The 16,850-nt window shown below is 34.6% G+C and overlaps 1 protein-coding gene across 1 annotated transcript; it reads right to left on the reverse strand.

Moving 5' to 3' along the window:
- Nucleotides 15,072-16,010, reverse strand: LOC100523232 (olfactory receptor 2L8). Its single transcript, XM_021085489.1, has one exon. It carries the CDS (start codon nt 16,008-16,010, stop codon nt 15,072-15,074), a length of 939 nt encoding a protein of 312 aa, XP_020941148.1.

Consider the following 16,850-nt stretch of genomic DNA (forward strand, 5'->3'; position numbering starts at 1 on the left):
TCTCTAAAAGTTTGATAGAACTTGCCTGTGAGGCCATCTGGTCCTGGACTTTTGTTTGTTGGAAGTTTTTTAATCACAGTTTCAATTTCAGTTCTTGTGATAGGTCCATTCATCTTTTCTATTTCTTCCTGGTTTAGTCTTGGAAGATTGTACTTTTCTAAGAGTTTGTCCATTTCTTCTAGGTTTTCCATTTTATTGGCATATAGTTGCCATATAGTAGTCTCTTATGATCCTTTATATTTCTGTGGTGTCCATTGTTACTTCTCCTTTTTCATTTCTAATTTTATTGATTAGAGTCCTCTCTCTTTTTTGCTTGATAAGTCTGGCTAGGGGTTTATCAATTTTGTTGATCTTTTCAAAGAACCAGCTTTTCATTTCATTGATCTTTTCTATGGTTTTCTTTGTTTCTATTTCATTGATTTCTGCTCTGATTTTTATGATTTCTTTCCTTCTACTAACTTTAGGTCTTGCCTGATCTTCTCTCTCGAGCTGCTTTAGATGTAACGTTAGCTTGTTTATTTGAGCTTTTTCTTGTTTCCTGAGGTGGGCTTGGATTGGTAAAACTTCCCTCTTAGAACTGCTTTTGCTGCATTCCATAGGTTTTGGAGTGTTGTATCTTCATTGTCATTTTCTGCTAGGTATTTTTTAATTTCCTCTTTGATTTCTTCAGTGATCACTTTGTTGTTTAGTAGCATGTTGTTTAGTCTCCACGTGTTTGTGTTTTTTGCAGTTTTTTTTTCCTGTTGTTTATTTCCAGTTGTATAGCATTGTGGTCGGAAAAGATGCTTGATATGAATTCAATTTTCTTAAAGTTACCAAGGTTGGATTTGTAGCCCAGGATGTGATCCATCTTAGAGAATGTTCCATGTGCACTTAAGAAGAGTGTGTATTCTGTTGCTTCTGGATGGAATGTCCTATAAATATCTATTAAGTCCATCTGGTTTAATGCATCATTCAGGGCCTGTGTTTCCTTATTGATTTTCTGTCTGGTTCATCTGTCCATCACTGTAAGTGTGGTGTTAATGTTCCCGACTATGATTGTGTTACTGTCAATTTGTTCTTTTAAGGTTGTTAGCAGTTGCCTTATATATTGTGGTGAACCTATGTTGGGTGCTTAGATATTTAAAATTGTTATATCTTCTTCTTGGATTGATCCATTGATCATTATGTAATGTCATTCCTTGTCTCTTAAAATATTCTTCATTTTAAAGTCTATTTTGTGTGTTATGCATATTGCTACTCCAGCTTTCTTTTGATCCCTGTTTGCATGAAATATTTTCTTCCATCATCTCACTTTCAATTTGTATGTGTCCCTAGATGTGAACTGGGTCTCTTGAAGACAGCATATATATGGGTCTTGTTTTTTTATCCATTGAGCCAGTCTATGTCTTTTGGTTGGGGTGTTTAGTCCATTAACATTTAAGGTAATTATTGATATGTATTTTTTTGCTTGTTTGTTTGTTTTTTCATGGTGAGTAAATATTCTTAAAAAATGGGAGTTTACTTCTTAAGGGGAAAGGTAAGGAAGGAACTGCCTCTGTCGGGATCTCCTGCTGGTTTTATGTTCTAGATCTTGGGCAATTTCCCTGTAAATATTTGTAAATATTAAATTAACTAACTTGGAACTCTTTTGAAATTATTCAATTAATTTGTCTGCACAATAAATTAGACAATAAGGTATAAGGTGAAATAGGCTGAATAAGAAGCATATTTCAATTGGCATTTGGGGACCTCAAAATGAGTTAGCCATTCCAAAGTTACTTCCTTCCAGGATACTCACTCCAATGTATCTAGGCTAATTCTGAATTCTCTCAAAGGCAGACCAAGCTCAAAGAAATTAAATGTTCCCCTAATGTTCTCCTGTCTCAATCTTCTAGTCCTCCAGGCCTCTCAGCATCCCCCCTCACTGCCTCCTGCCTGCTCCAATCATCCTCCATATCCTTCATTTGCTGTATTTCCCTTCTATAACTCCAATCCAGATGCAGATTTTCTTAAGATTTCCAAAATTTACACTCTATTTCTTAAATATATCGTCAACAACAGCTCCAATGGTCTGATGGACAGGTCTATAATTTTTATGACTGTTTTGGAAAAAAAAAATCAAGAAATTCTAAGCTTTAGGGAACAAAAGTTCTTCTAGGAGGACCTTGTATTTTTAACCCAGTGCCTTTGAGATGCAAATATTCTACCTGGTCTTGGGCTTCTCTGAACCCTTATTCCAAACTATCCCCAATTCTTACGACAAAAGAAAAGAAGTTGGGGAGGAGGTATTTTTAAAATGCTCTCTTGCCTAAACTCTAATAAAACTCAGTCATCTTAAAATTGCTTATCATGGGCAAGATCTTAAAAATGTACTCAAAGAAACACTTAGCCACCTGAGCAGGTAGAAAAATTATTTGATTTTTTATTTGTAAACTAGCAAGTTGTCCATTGTACCCGATTCATGACTAAAGTTTTAAAATGAAAACTGAGATCTCTATCTGTGTCTGTAAGTATGTATATATGTATATGTATGTGCATTATAGATATAAAATTCATCTGCTTCTAATGGCTTTGCCAAAATTAATTTATAAAAGTGCTGAATTTAATTGGTTGAAAGAAAAGTAAGCATTATATATTTCTCAGAAATATAATAGAAACTAATTCAAATGTTTTTCAAGTCCATTTGACCTAGGATTAATCTTTGGTAAATAAAATCTAGTTTAAGTTGTATTTTTTTAATTATACTCATATCCTTATAGTTTTCAACATTAAATATAATACATTTTATGAAGGTTTACTAAAAATTATATAAGATTATAATATATCTGCTATAACATTTGGCAGGCAGAAAAGTAACTTAGAATGATGAATGATGTTGTTTAATACTTAATGATGAGTTATTGTTAATTTTGGGGAGGTCATTTAAATATTTTTAAGAATAAATACGTTAAACAAATGAGATAAGAGTTTTTAGGTAAACTTTTTAGGAATAATTGTTTTATGATATGTATACTTAGCTACCCAAATCTCTTTGATCAATTTACCTATTTAGAGTTTTGCTAAATTAACTTAAATATGAGTTAAGTTAAATTCATTGAATATCTAGATCGTTTCCAAAAAAGATAAAATACTGAAATATATATTACTGAATATTGGCTTCATTTTACAGAAAAACTAGATATTTAGAGCTCTTAAAATTCTTGGTGTTTCCAAAACTCAGCCTCTGCCCACCAGTGCTGAATAGAAACATGAAGACAGAGTTTTGGATGAAGGAGTAAAAGATAGCTTTTATTGCTTTGCTGGGCAAAGGAGGCCACAACAGGCTAATGCTTTAAAGACTGTGCCTTCCATTGGGAAGAACTGTAGGAAGTTTTGTAGTAAAAAGGACAAAAACAGGACTCCAGATAAGAATCAGCGTTGAGAGAAATAAGCATTCTGCTTTTTTAGGGGAAATCTTATTCATCAAAACAGGCATCAGGAGATCTCAGCATGATTATGTTGGTTGTCTTATGGGTTATTGCCTAGAATAACAGTACTTAAAAAAAGGGCATATTGATCAGAGATTAGAACATACCAGGAAAGTTCCTGGAGAACATCCCATAGTAATAATATTTAACCTACAGGCAGTTGTGCTTAGGGTGCTAAAAGTAAACTGGAGCTAAATTAAAGTTTGTCTCTCTGCTGAAAGGACTTTTTTTTTCTACTCATTTTGATAATAAGATTTGGGACATATTTTTCTTTACCTAATATGCCTAGTAATCTGCCTTAAAAAAAATGCCCTCTCTCTAATAAAAATAATCACAATAACATATGTTCTTTGTTGTTTTTACCAGGTCATTGATTATTTAAGTAAACCTTGTCATCTCAGTATCAAAAGAACTAAGTTTTGCTTAGAACTATATAAGCTTTGCCTATAAAGTCTTTAATTGCACTTTGGTTAAATGAAAAACTAAGCATTGTTTCACAGTGAACTATGATTCTTTTAACTAATGCTTTAACAACATTTTGATATTTTAACAAACTTTCCAAGATCTTTCTAAAGTATTTTTGACATATAACAAACTTTGAGATATGAGATTTTTCAGAGGCCCCAAATTATATAAAAATTTGTTTTCTTTCCTTGTGAGAATAGAGATAATTAACAAAATAGGCTTGCTTGTTATGCTAAATTACATAAAAAATATCGTCAAGTAAATGATGACAAAATTTCTTAGGTTATATTTTATGCATAAATGTTATTAATGTGTTCTAAAATTGTATTAAGTTCCTAAAAATCAGATAATTTTGGTATAATGTTATCAGTCAGACAGAATTCTAGTCACTGTCTTAAATTGATGTCTGTCAGAAGTAACCACACTTTGAGATAATATTATTAAATCTGATAAGAATATACAGAACTCAAAGTAGCTGATGGCTTCATAAAATTGTTAACAATAGATCAAGAATAAACTGCAGGGGACTGAATGAACTAAAGTGGATGATTATATAATTTTTATGACTTGGTTTTAAACATTGTTAGGTTATTTAAGCTATGCACTTTCAGAACTAAGGAAACCTCTTTTCTCAAGCTATCTGACTTGCAGAAATTGAATAAAGTATATCTCTGAAAACAATTCTGTCTTTTTTCACACCCGATCCCTGCAGAATTTGGAAACTCTTAGTGAGTACTTTTATTTCATGGCAATATAATTATTTGCTTGAGTTCAATAAAAAAATCATCAATTCCCATTGTAATAGGAAACAATAGGGAACATTGGTTATATTATCAAGGCTTTGATGAGAATATCATATTTGAGAGACATATGCATAGTCTCAGGTATAACTAGACAGCTACAAGGAAATAGGGTTGATTCTATGGAACCAATAAAACTTCTTGGAAAAAGAACCTAGTACCTTGCTTACAGGGTTCCCAGCAGTATATCCAAGTAAGGAAGGAAGGCCACTTCCTTGAAGGTTTAGGAACCTCAAGATATTTTGGGAAGGTCAAGAAGAGGGAAATTCACCAAAATATATGGGAATTGCAGGTGATATCTGATGGCAATTCCTTGACTCACCTTTCCTAGCCTCAAGAAGCATTTACAAATTCAATCTGAGATTCCTTACAAAAAGTTCCAGCACAGCATAGTTAAAAAAGATTATATGATCACTATTCTTGTTATACTTATATAAATAATCAAGTCCAAGTTTATAAAAACTAGAATTATTTTTAAAACAAATTGTTCTTTTTTTGTTTGTTTTTTTGTCTTTTTGCCTTTTCTAGGGATGCTCCTGTGGCATGTGGAGGTTCCCAGGCTAGGGGTCTAATTGGAACTGTCACCATCAGCCTACAACAGAGCCACAGCAATGTGGCATCTGAGCCACAGCAATGCGGGATCTGAGCCGCATCTGTGACCTACACCACAGCTCACGGCAACGCCAGATCCTTAATCCACTGAGCAAGGCCAGGGATCGAACCCTCAACCTCATGGTTCCTAGTCAGCTTCGTTAACCACTGCACCACATGGGAACTCTGAAAACAAATTGTTCTTAATTGGCTATATTTGGTAGAAATTAGAGTTATTTTAGAGAGAAAAATATTTCAGTAATATGCTTTTGTGGATATTAGATTCTAGTGGTGTTAATTTTTTCTGAGGAACCAGTATTTAATTGTAAATTGGATTAGAGTACAAATTATGTTAATTTCCTCCCTTTGATTCTCCAAATAATGTTTCCAGTTATTCTTCTTATCCTTTGACCAGATCATTGAGAACTAAAACTACTCTTTCTGAAGCCATTCAAGCTAAAGTTGGACAACTCAATATAAAAGAGAAGAGAGAAAAAAATGCAAATTTTCTCCTGGAGTTTTGGGGTATATTTCTCTATTATCAGAAATCTAGTGTAATTACTTTTTAAAATGTTCCTTTATATTAGGTGTCAAGTGTTATGGCGCACTCCACCTATGAACTATACTGTCAATTAAGATGATATTCCCCTTTTGCTCTTTTCATTTTCCCAGGGATTTTACTTTTTTAGTACCTAATCAGGCTTCTGCGCAAATGCTTAGATCTTAATCTATTGAAGCTTGAGCCCTCCTAGTTCTATAAAAGTGTTTCCTATTATTTCCAAATTTTTTCTTGCTCGCCCATATTTTCTGTCAGGCCTGAAGCTAGCAGAGTAGTAAACAATTGCATGTCCTTTTCTAACCTCTTTTTTCTTTTTTCTTTTTCTTTTTTTTGTGATTACTTTGTAATTTTTTTAAGAGTATAGTTGATTTACAGCATTGTGTCAATTTCTGCTGTATGGCATAGTGACCAGTTTTTTTCTATTATCTTCTATCATGTTCTACTCAAGAGATTGTACACATTTCCCTGTGCTGTACAGTCAAACCTGTGCTTTACAAGTTCAAACATAAGTTATGCATCAGTGACCAGCCAAACAGCCCACACTGTAGGCTGGACTTTTGTGACACCCATTCATTTCTCTTCTATGTGGTAGTGGTCTATGATGTTCCTCATAAAGCACACACAAAAAAAACAAACAAACAAAAACAAAACCCTGACACTTTGAGGGCATTTTCATACTCACATGGGCTTCATACTCATGTAGGTTTCCATATATGCCATCCTACCCTATATAGATGTTGATGAGAGAAACTGGGATTTCCTTCATGGATACTTTTTCCCAATACCCAATTATTTATTCTCCTCATGCTTACCAATTGTTAATTATCTGATTAGCCCCTGTAGGTACAAGATAAGGAAATAATGAAGAAAGAGGCAGACAACTCCAGTTTGGTAGGTGGCAGTTTTAATAAGCAAGAGAACAAAATTATGAGGTTTTTCTTGGGAAGCCCCAAGAGAAATATATCTCTACACTTGTCCAACAGAATCTTAAAAACACACATAAAGGATTATTTGGGTTCAGTCACATATGTAGTCCAGATGGATGCAACAAAACCTTAAGCTCTCAAGGCTATGCCCTTAGAAAAATTCCCACTGTGGGAAGAGTAGGCAGAATGTATATTCAAAGCACAGAGGAGAGGGTGAATGAATTCTGAGTCCAATCTGAGGGTTAACCAGTTGTCATATCTTCTCTATTACTTTCTATAGCGGTTCTCTCTGTTTCAAGCCATCAGTCCAATGGCTATTTCCTTTTGTTATAGGATTCCTAGTTGAGAACTTGGAAGGGTAGAGAGATAATTGTTTTTATGTTAGAGAGATAATTAGTTTGAATTTTAAATATTTTATAAGATTATACTTACATTATTGACATATATTCTTATATATATTCAACTAATTAATTAAAACAAACACATAAGAAAAAGGCATATCTCAAATAAACTAAATCAGAGTCTGAAGTCATGTCTCAACTGAATATATTTTTCAAATTGCCCTAGACTATTTTGATATGAATGTTTACAAGTTAGAAGTGTTTATTTTTCCTCTTTTTTGTCTATTAATATTTTAACATTTTTTGAAAAAATGTGTATAATTAGAAACTAAAGAAAATGAATATATACAAAGAGTAATATAAATGAGTTTGCATTAAATTTCCCTTTATGTTTGTGAGGGTTTTTTTTTGTTTTGTTTTGTCTTTTTGTTGGTTTCTTGGGCCGCTCCTGCGGCATATGGAGGTTCCCAGGTTAGGGGTCTAATTGGAGCTGTAGCTGCCAGCCTATGCCAGAGCCACAGCAATGCGGGATCCGAGCCACATCTGCGACCTACACCACAGCTCACGGCAATGCCAGATCGTTAACCCACTGGGCAAGGGCAGGGATCGAACCCGCAACCTCATGGTTCCCTAGTCGGATTCTTTAACCACTGCGCCACAATGAGAACTCCCCGTTTGTGAGATTTTTTATTTTTTTTTAATTCAACTATCTGTCTAGAAATACTTAAAATCAGTATTTCAGAGATAGTCAATTAACCACATATGACATTAATTGAAACATTATTTATGATACAATATTTTATTAGGGGTCTGATAAATTATAACTGATGATATGTAAAAGTAAATTGTTCTATGAGACTATAATATTTGGGGAAAAAACTTTGTTATGATATAACTACACATTGGCAGGAGACAAAATTTCTATGGAAACATAAAAAAAGACCATTTAAAACTATTACATGCTTCATCAGAGCATAAACTCCCAATATTTTTTAAATTGGTAGCTCAGCTAAATTACTACTTGCATTTACAATGTATACCACATAGTCAGTTTCCTCTACGGTATTAAGCACTTCCTTTTTGCCAGAGCTTATTGCTTTTTCCTGAAAGTTATAGGTTCTTTCATTAATATACTCTCAAAAAATATTATTTAATCAATATATAATATCTAATCTCTGGTTGCTATCTTCATTAGTTAAGTTTTACCACCAATGAACTATCTTTGCAGCATTCTAACTGGCACTTTTAACTGTACCAGACAGGTGAAAATTGTAAAATCTATATTGTGTATTAAGAGTAAATTACCCACCACTTGTAAAGACAAAAAGTTGTGTGAAATTTTAAGTTTTATACTATGATGTTATAGGCTTCAAGTCCCCTTCAAGGAGATTAAACCTAGAAGTCTCTGGCCATGTGTCATTGCAATGTCCCTTCCCCCACTTTGAACAGCCTGGTAAGGAAGGAATGTCATCCATTCCTTATCTCGCCTCTATATAGCATTTTCCCTATGCAAATAAGATATTTAGCCCAAAATCAGTCAGATCAAATATGCCCCATGTAAAGATCAAATAGCACTCTGCCTTTATGCATGGTGTAGGGGAGTTGGGGCAGGAGAAACTGGGTTTCCAATAAGGTCCACCTCATGGGAGTATAAACAAAAATTGTAAAATGAGTTGGGGCCTTCTTAACCTGCACACATGTGAGCTCTCTCACTCTCTCTGAAAATGTGCTTCCACTTTAATAAATCTGTAAAACCCTAGACTACCTGCATCTCCAAATCTTTGTTGTGTATCAGCAATGATTGAGAAGCAATGCAGAGGGACCTGACATTCTAAACCATCCTCTGCTACCAGACCTGACAGTCATATGTTGCTTAGGCATTTTCATGTGGGCAAAAGCAAAGAATTAGGTTTTATTAAAGAGTCCTGGAAATCTTTGGTGAAACAGGAAATGGTTCAAATTTCCACATAGTATAAGCAAGGATTGAAGTAAGCTTCTATGACAAATCGGCTCTCTTCTAATAAAAATTCTTACTTCTACAATAAATAGGATTCTGAATTGTTGAATCAAGAAAGTCTGAGACACTATTTGACACTGAGTCATTCTTGCTATAATTATATGTATGTAAACTTCTTCCTACTCATGAAATTACATTCACTTAAAAAGAAAGACACGCCAAAGTTCTACTGAGTAGTAAGTCTTTGCGTCTTGACAAAAGAACACAATCTCTGATTAATTTGTATTTTTCTCCTTCATGGAATGATGTGGTTTCTTGCTCTGGTAGTGAATCCTAATCTATGGGACAAATATCCTGATCTAATATTGTTAATGGTACTTACTGACCCTAAAGAAAATTTTTCCTTGTGTGCTACTATTCATGATCCAGCTAAACTGGACGTTAAGCTCTCTGCCTCACTGACTCTCACCATTTTATGTATCCTACTTCTCAGTTAATGCATGGCTTTACCATCATAAGCCTTACATGAAAGATAGTGTTTTATTTATTATTTCACTCTCATCTTTTCTAATGTGTTTTCACCTGGTCAGTTTTAAGGCCCTTTGTTTACATTAAACTTGACCTGATTATTTATATGAGCTCAGCAAGATTGTGATTGACCATATAAGACATCTTTTCTCTAATTCTTCCAACAATCAGTCTGATTTTTCCAAGGGTCTTTATTGGCTACATAAAGTAAATCTTAGTTTCTCAAAGCTCATACTTGAATTTGTATGCATCTTTGTCAAATATGGCATTCCAGTCAAAGCATTGACAATATAGCCAATGTTTCCAATTGTGTCCTGTTACAAGGAGAACCAATTCGTATTAAACGTCTGCAAATAATTAATTTGCATGAAAACAATACTCAAGAGTTTCAAAATTTTTGAAAAATCAGATGGGAAGTAAAAGTAAATAGTGTATCTCTGTTTACAAATTGTTGTAAGTCACAGATAGCTTAAAATAAAACATTTTCTTCAATCTATATAAACAAATCTTTAAGGAGTCAATGATGTTTCAAACAAAATATCAATAAAAATTGTAATCATCCTCCTCCTCAGTTCATCCAGTCCCATGTGATGAATATATGTTATGTTTGAACCTGGTTTTTCCATTATTCCTTTCAATGAACCTCCTTATAGAGAGAACTTTTGCAAAAGCATCTGAGAAAAACAATAAAGCTCTCTAAATGACAAAGACTTAAGACGCCCATTGTTTTTTGTTTTTGTTTTTGTTTTGTTTTTGAGGGCCCATTCTGTGGCATATGGAAGTTCCCAGGCTAGGGGTTGAATCTCAGCTGCAGCTGCTGGCCTAAGCCACAGCCACAGCAACTCAGGATCTGAGTCATTCTGAGATGTGTCTGTGTGCTAGTCTGGATCTCAGATCCTTAACCCACTGATCTAGGCCAGGTATTGAACCCAAATCTTCATGGATACTAGTTGGGTTCATTACTGCTCAGCCACAACAGGAATTCCAAGGTACCTATCATTGTTAATGACATGAAGAAAATTGTTGGGAATTCCCATCATGGCACAGCAGAAATGAATCTGACTAGGGTTCAATCCCTGGCCTCACTCTGTGTGTTAAGGATCCAGCGTTGCTGTGAGCTGTGGTGTAGGTTGCAGACGCAGCTTGGATCTGGTGTTGCTGCGGCTCTGATGTAGACCAGAGGCAACAGCTCTGATTTGCCCCCTAGCCTGGGAACCTTCATATGCCAAAGGTGTGGCCCTCAAAAGACAAAATAAATAAATAAATAAAAATATTTTTTTAAAGAAGTGTAGTTATTTCTGAGTTATTTTGGTGATATGTAACATTTTAAGATAATAATTGCAATTATAACTGATAACATTATACAAGGACATGTCAGATTTCTAAAAATATAATGATTCCTGGAACAGATACAATATATCTATAGAAATACAACATAAAAAAGTCAGTATGAAGGTCCCTTTTGTTTCAGCAGTTTAAGGATCTGGCATTGTCACTGCAGTAGCCTGGGTCACTGCTGCAGTGGGGGTTCAATACCTGGCCTAGGAACTTCAATATGCCATGGGTGTAGCCCACCCCCCACAAAAAAGAAGGCTTAGTATTACTTCTTATTTGAATATTCTTCTCCTGTATTTTAACATATCAAATAAGCTAAAAAATTTTAAATATATATTTTTATAAGCCAAAAGAAAATATCTTTTGAGATTGTAAAGGGGCCTTATGGGAAATCATAAATTTAATTTGAGGACAAAAATATTTATTTAGTATTTTTATTCTGTCTTTTTCTTGTCTTTTGGGGGCTGCACGTGCAGCATATGGAGGTTCCCCAGGCTAGGGGTCAAATCAGAGCCGTAGCCACAGGCCTATACCACAGTCACATAATGCCAGATCCAAGCCACCTCTGCAACCTACACCACAGCTCATGACAATGTTGGATCCTTAACCCATTGAGCCAGGCCAGAGATCAAACCTGCAACCTCATGGTTCCTAGTTGGATTCATTTCCACTGCGCCAAGACAGGAACTCCTTTAGTATTTGATTTGGGAAAGTTTATCCAAAAATATTAAATAGTTTATATATTTAGCCAAATAGGGTTTTAGATAATTGCGAAAAAAAATACTTAGACATCACTTTATCAATTGCGACAATAGGATTTTGCAGACAGGAGTTTTACTGTGACACAATAATTGGTTAAGAATCTGACTGCAGCAGCTCACATCACCACAGAGGTACAGGTTTGATCCCTAGCTTGGGGCAGGGGATTAAAGGATCTGACATTGCCACAGCTGTGGCTTAGGTCACTGCTGTGGCTCAGTTTCAATCTCTGGCCTGGGAACTTCCATATGTCTTGGCTGTGAACATAAAATTAAAAAAGAAAAAGTCTTTGCAAATACAGAATGTTAAAATCTTTTTTTCATTGTTTAAAGTTTTTTTGAACATGGTTTATTTACAATGTTGTGATAATTTCTTCTAAACAAGGTGATTCTGTTATGCACATACACATAACCATTCTTTTTTTAGATTTTTTTCCCATATAGGTTATCACAGACTATTGGGTAGAGTTCCCTGTGATTAGTATTTTCTAAAAATCTAAAATAGGAGTCCCCAGGTGGCTCATGGGTTAAGGATCCAGTATTGGCACTGCCGTGGTTCTGGCTATTGCTGTGGCACAAATTTGAACCCTGGCATGGGAATTTCTGAATGCCACAGGCATAGTCAAATCATTAAAATAAAATTCCTCAAAATAAACAAACAAAAAAACTTAGCCCTTTTGGTAGAAAAAGTCTCATTTTTCTTAGTAATCAAAGATTTAATGAAGAAAACACAGGACATTCATTTCCTATAATTTCAAATCTTTATTTTTTAAGGCAGGAGACTTAAAAAGTAAAAAAAAAAAAAAAAAAGAAGAAAGAAAGAAAAAGAAAAACTTGGTTTGCAATTTCTTGTTAAAAAGCATATCAATAATTTAATAAAACATGATATGTCTAGACCAAAAATATAGCCAGTTCTTTTGATTCCCTATTTTTCCCTACATGAAATGGATAAGGAGTCTGGAATGGGCATCTCTGTGTAACTCCACACTTCATTAGATAATTTCCCATGATAACAACTGATGAAAACTATAGACATTTCCATCATTTTTCAGGTATTGCATGATGCCATTCTCTTTGTAATCATTCATGCTTCCTTTCTCAAGGCAGGTGGCATGTTTGTTTATGTGAGATCTCACACTCAGTAATCTTGCTTGGTCTAATGCTCTCTGTTTGCCATCTTGAAATTCTTAACAATTTTATTTCTGAGTATGCTTGTATACAAAGTATCTATACAGAGTAGCAGCATAAGCATGCTGTTCTGGTCCAGAAGTAGAAATTGTACATATCATCAAACAAATGGGCTAGACTTTACGTGCAAACACACACACACACACACACACACAAACACACACACACATGCATATTAGAGTTCAGGGCACCCTATGAACTCAAGGGACAAAAACATGGGCCCAAGTAGTTGGTGGTGAAACAGCAGCAGCTGCAGACTTAACAACAATAGTAGAAGTGGCTACTACCTAAGATACAGAAAGGGCTTTGCCTGGCAGAAGAATGACCCATGGTGGGTTGAGGATTGACTTACCATTCTAACCAGAGAATATCCCTAGGTTATTTGCAAAATTATTAAGTATCTCACAAGAGAGTCAGAACAGAAAATGTTAGGAGGCTTTGGTAGAAATTTTTTTCAGTATATTATTACAAAATAAGTGTGCACAAATTATTCCAATACAGCATATCAAGGGATTACTAGCATTTATCAAAGAGGACAGAATATATGGTCTTAAAAACTGTTGAAACACTGTAAAACAAATATCCACAGTCTTAGAAATGGAAATGGTGTTTAAATATTATTTAAAGTTATAAAAGCAATCTGAAAGATGACTGATGGAAAAATAATACTTTTTTCCTATAAATTTAGAAAACAATTATAAACAAAAACAATAACATCAATGTACCTTATAATTGAAGGTACAGTGATAAAATAAATGAACTTGCATTTGAAATGTAAAACCACATTTTGTATCTTATGCAAAGTCCACAAATTTTGAGAAATTTGAAAGAAATCTTTAAAATAACATTAGTAAAATTTATATTTAAAATTAAATTCAGATTTAAATATAATGGAATGTTGGAATCCATGGGGTAAAACTGCTTCATGAGATAAATATTTTTAGGAAAAAATTCTGTTTGAGAAGCATCAAAAATATGAAAACACTGTTCTTTACAAAAATATACATTTGGATATAATTTATCAGAAGTTCAGCCTGATGTTTTCAAAACCTAGAAACACTCCTAAGAGCTCCAGTAACAAACAGTTCTTTAAAAATTAAAAAAAAAAACATTAAAAATAATCAAAAATAGCAGTTCCTGCAGTGGCTCAGTGGAAAAAAAATCTAATATCCATGAGGATGCAGATTTGATCCCTGGCCTAGCTCAGTGGGTTAAGGATCTTGCATTGCCGTGAGCTGTGGTGGAGGTCACAGACTAGACTTGGATCCTGTGTTGCTATGGCTATGGTGTAGGCCAGTAGCTACAGCTCTGATTGGACACCTAGCCTAGGAACCCATACGGCATAGATGCAGCACTAAAAAGACAAAAAAAAAAAAAAAAAGAATTTCAAGTGATTGAAATAACTTTTAGTTATATTGAGAGAATAAAGTTTCTAAGTTATAAATTCAGATGAAAATTAATTTGGAGAAATGTGAGACCAAAACCCTTATAATTAATAAGTACGTCACAAGAAAATATTATTTTTTATTGTATATAAAATTCTAACACAAAATAATGTTTGCAATTTGCATTGTATTTTGTAACTAATGAAATAAGTTTGTAAAAAAGTACATTTGAGCAACATTTTCATCATTTCAATCATGTCATTATTTCAAACATTTCAACATGTCAATCATTTTCTGATTTTGAACAAGAGTCTATTATCACTTCTATGTGCCCTACATATTATGTAGCTTATGAACCCTCCCTTTCCTGCCACACCTGGGAGATAAATAATTTTTCTTCATTGATCAAAGATGAACAGTGATAACAATTCATCTGGGAAGTTGACTTGAGATTATGGGTTTTTATTGTATGTAGTTCAGGACATGTTTAGGAAGGGAACTATGCCAAAATACGAATTACTAAAATTGGTTCATGAAAATTAACTTTCACCAACCTACTTCAGTAGAACTAAAGGATGTAGTAAGCAGAGCATGAAATCTGACCTGAGAGATACTATCTAAGAGTTGAAGTGGCTACTTAGGAGTAAAGAGGATCATCTGAGTAATTTTTTTTTTTTCATGTCTAGATGAATTTATTCTTGGCATTTAATAATAAAATAATCTTTTAAAATACTATATGAAGATGAATGGATTTATATTCAACTGTTGGTACTCATGCAAAAGCATTAGCTACACTTTCACAGAGAAGATTCTCTGAATTACTCTTTTTAGTGCCCCCATTACCTCTTTGTTTTTCAGGCTATAGATAACAGGATTAAGCATTGGAGTCAGAATAGTGTAGAAGACAGCCAGAGCCTTGTCCTCTGTTGGAGATCTGAGATCTCTTGGGCGTAGATAAGTGTAAACAAAGGGAACATAGTAGAAAGTCACCACAGTGAGGTGGGTGCTGCAGGTCGAATAGGCCTTCTTCTTCCCTTCTGCTGAGTTCATGTGATAGACAGCAAGCAGAACACGGCCATAGGAACATGCAATACCAATGAAAGGCAACAAAAGGAAGAGGATAGTACTGACGAACACTGTGTATTCATAGATCCAGGTGTCCATGCAGGCTAGAGTCAGCATGGCTGGGACATCACAGAAGAAATGATTGATTGCTCTGGATCGGCAATAATGGATATGCAGGGCATATGTGGTATGTGCACAGGAGTTGATAGAGCCCATTATCCAAGATGCTGTTATCATCAACACACACACTCTTCTGCTGATTCTGATGGAATAGTGAAGAGGAAAGCAAATGGCCACATAACGATCATAAGCCATAGAGGCCAAGAGCAATGCTTCTGCCCCTGCTAAAGTCAAGAAGAAGAAGCTCTGAACCCCACATCCAATGAAGGAAATAGATTTGTTTCCAAACAGAAAATTGTAGGCCATTTTGGGGACAATGGTGGAGATGTAATTTAGGTCAATTAGGGATAGCTGACTAAGTAAAAAATACATGGGTTTGTGAAGATGGATGTCCATAAAGATGAGAAGGATCATGGAGAGGTTGCCAAATAGAGCCATTAGGAAAATGAGAACAACGAGAATAAAAAGAAACAGGCCAATTCTTGAAGGGGGGAACAACCCCAATAAGATGAAATCAGTTGATGTTTGATTATAGTTTTCCATGGGGAATGCACATAATTTTTTTCTAAAAGCAGACATAAGAATAAGTTTCATTTGAAACAATAAGGTATTTTAAAGTTATTTTAGTCACACTCTTTATTATTATTTAAAATTTCATAGCTCAAGTTAGGGACTAAACATAAATTTTAGAAAAAAAGTAGCCTTATTTTTGAGCAAAGATTAAAATATGAAAATATAGGAGTTCCCATCGTGGCTCCATGGTTAACTAATCCCACTAGGGACCATGAGGTTGCGGGTTTGATCCCTGGCCTTTCTCAGTGGGTTAAGGATCCGGCATTGCCTTGAGCTGTGATATAGGTTGCAGACGTGGCTCAGATCCCGCGTTGCTATGGCTCTGGTGTAGGCCAGCAGCTAGCGCTCCGATTAGACTCCTAGCCTGGAAACTTCCATATGCCACGAGAGCAGCCCTAGAAATGGCAAAAAGACAGAAAAAAAAAATAAATAAAATAAAATATGAAAATGTAGGAATTACCATTTTGGCTCAGTTGAAATGAATCCAATTAATATCTATGAGGATGTGGGTTCAATCCCTGACCTTGCTTAGTCTTTAGGGATCCAGCATTGCCCTGAGCTGAGGTGTAGGTCAAAGACATGCATAGCTCATATCTGGCATTGCTGTGGCAGAAGCGTAGGCTGGCAGTTAAAGGTTTGATTAGACCCCTAGCCTGAAATTATATATGCCACAGGAATGGCCCTAAAAAAAAAAAATATATATGTATGGAAGTGCAAATATTTTGACAAAAATATTTTCCAAGAAATCTTGAACACTATAAAACTATTTTATTGTGATAACATTAGGATCAATAAATTTTACTGACACAA

Source organism: Sus scrofa, chromosome 2, assembly GCF_000003025.6.
Source record: "Sus scrofa isolate TJ Tabasco breed Duroc chromosome 2, Sscrofa11.1, whole genome shotgun sequence".
Taxonomy (NCBI): Eukaryota; Metazoa; Chordata; class Mammalia; order Artiodactyla; family Suidae; genus Sus; species Sus scrofa.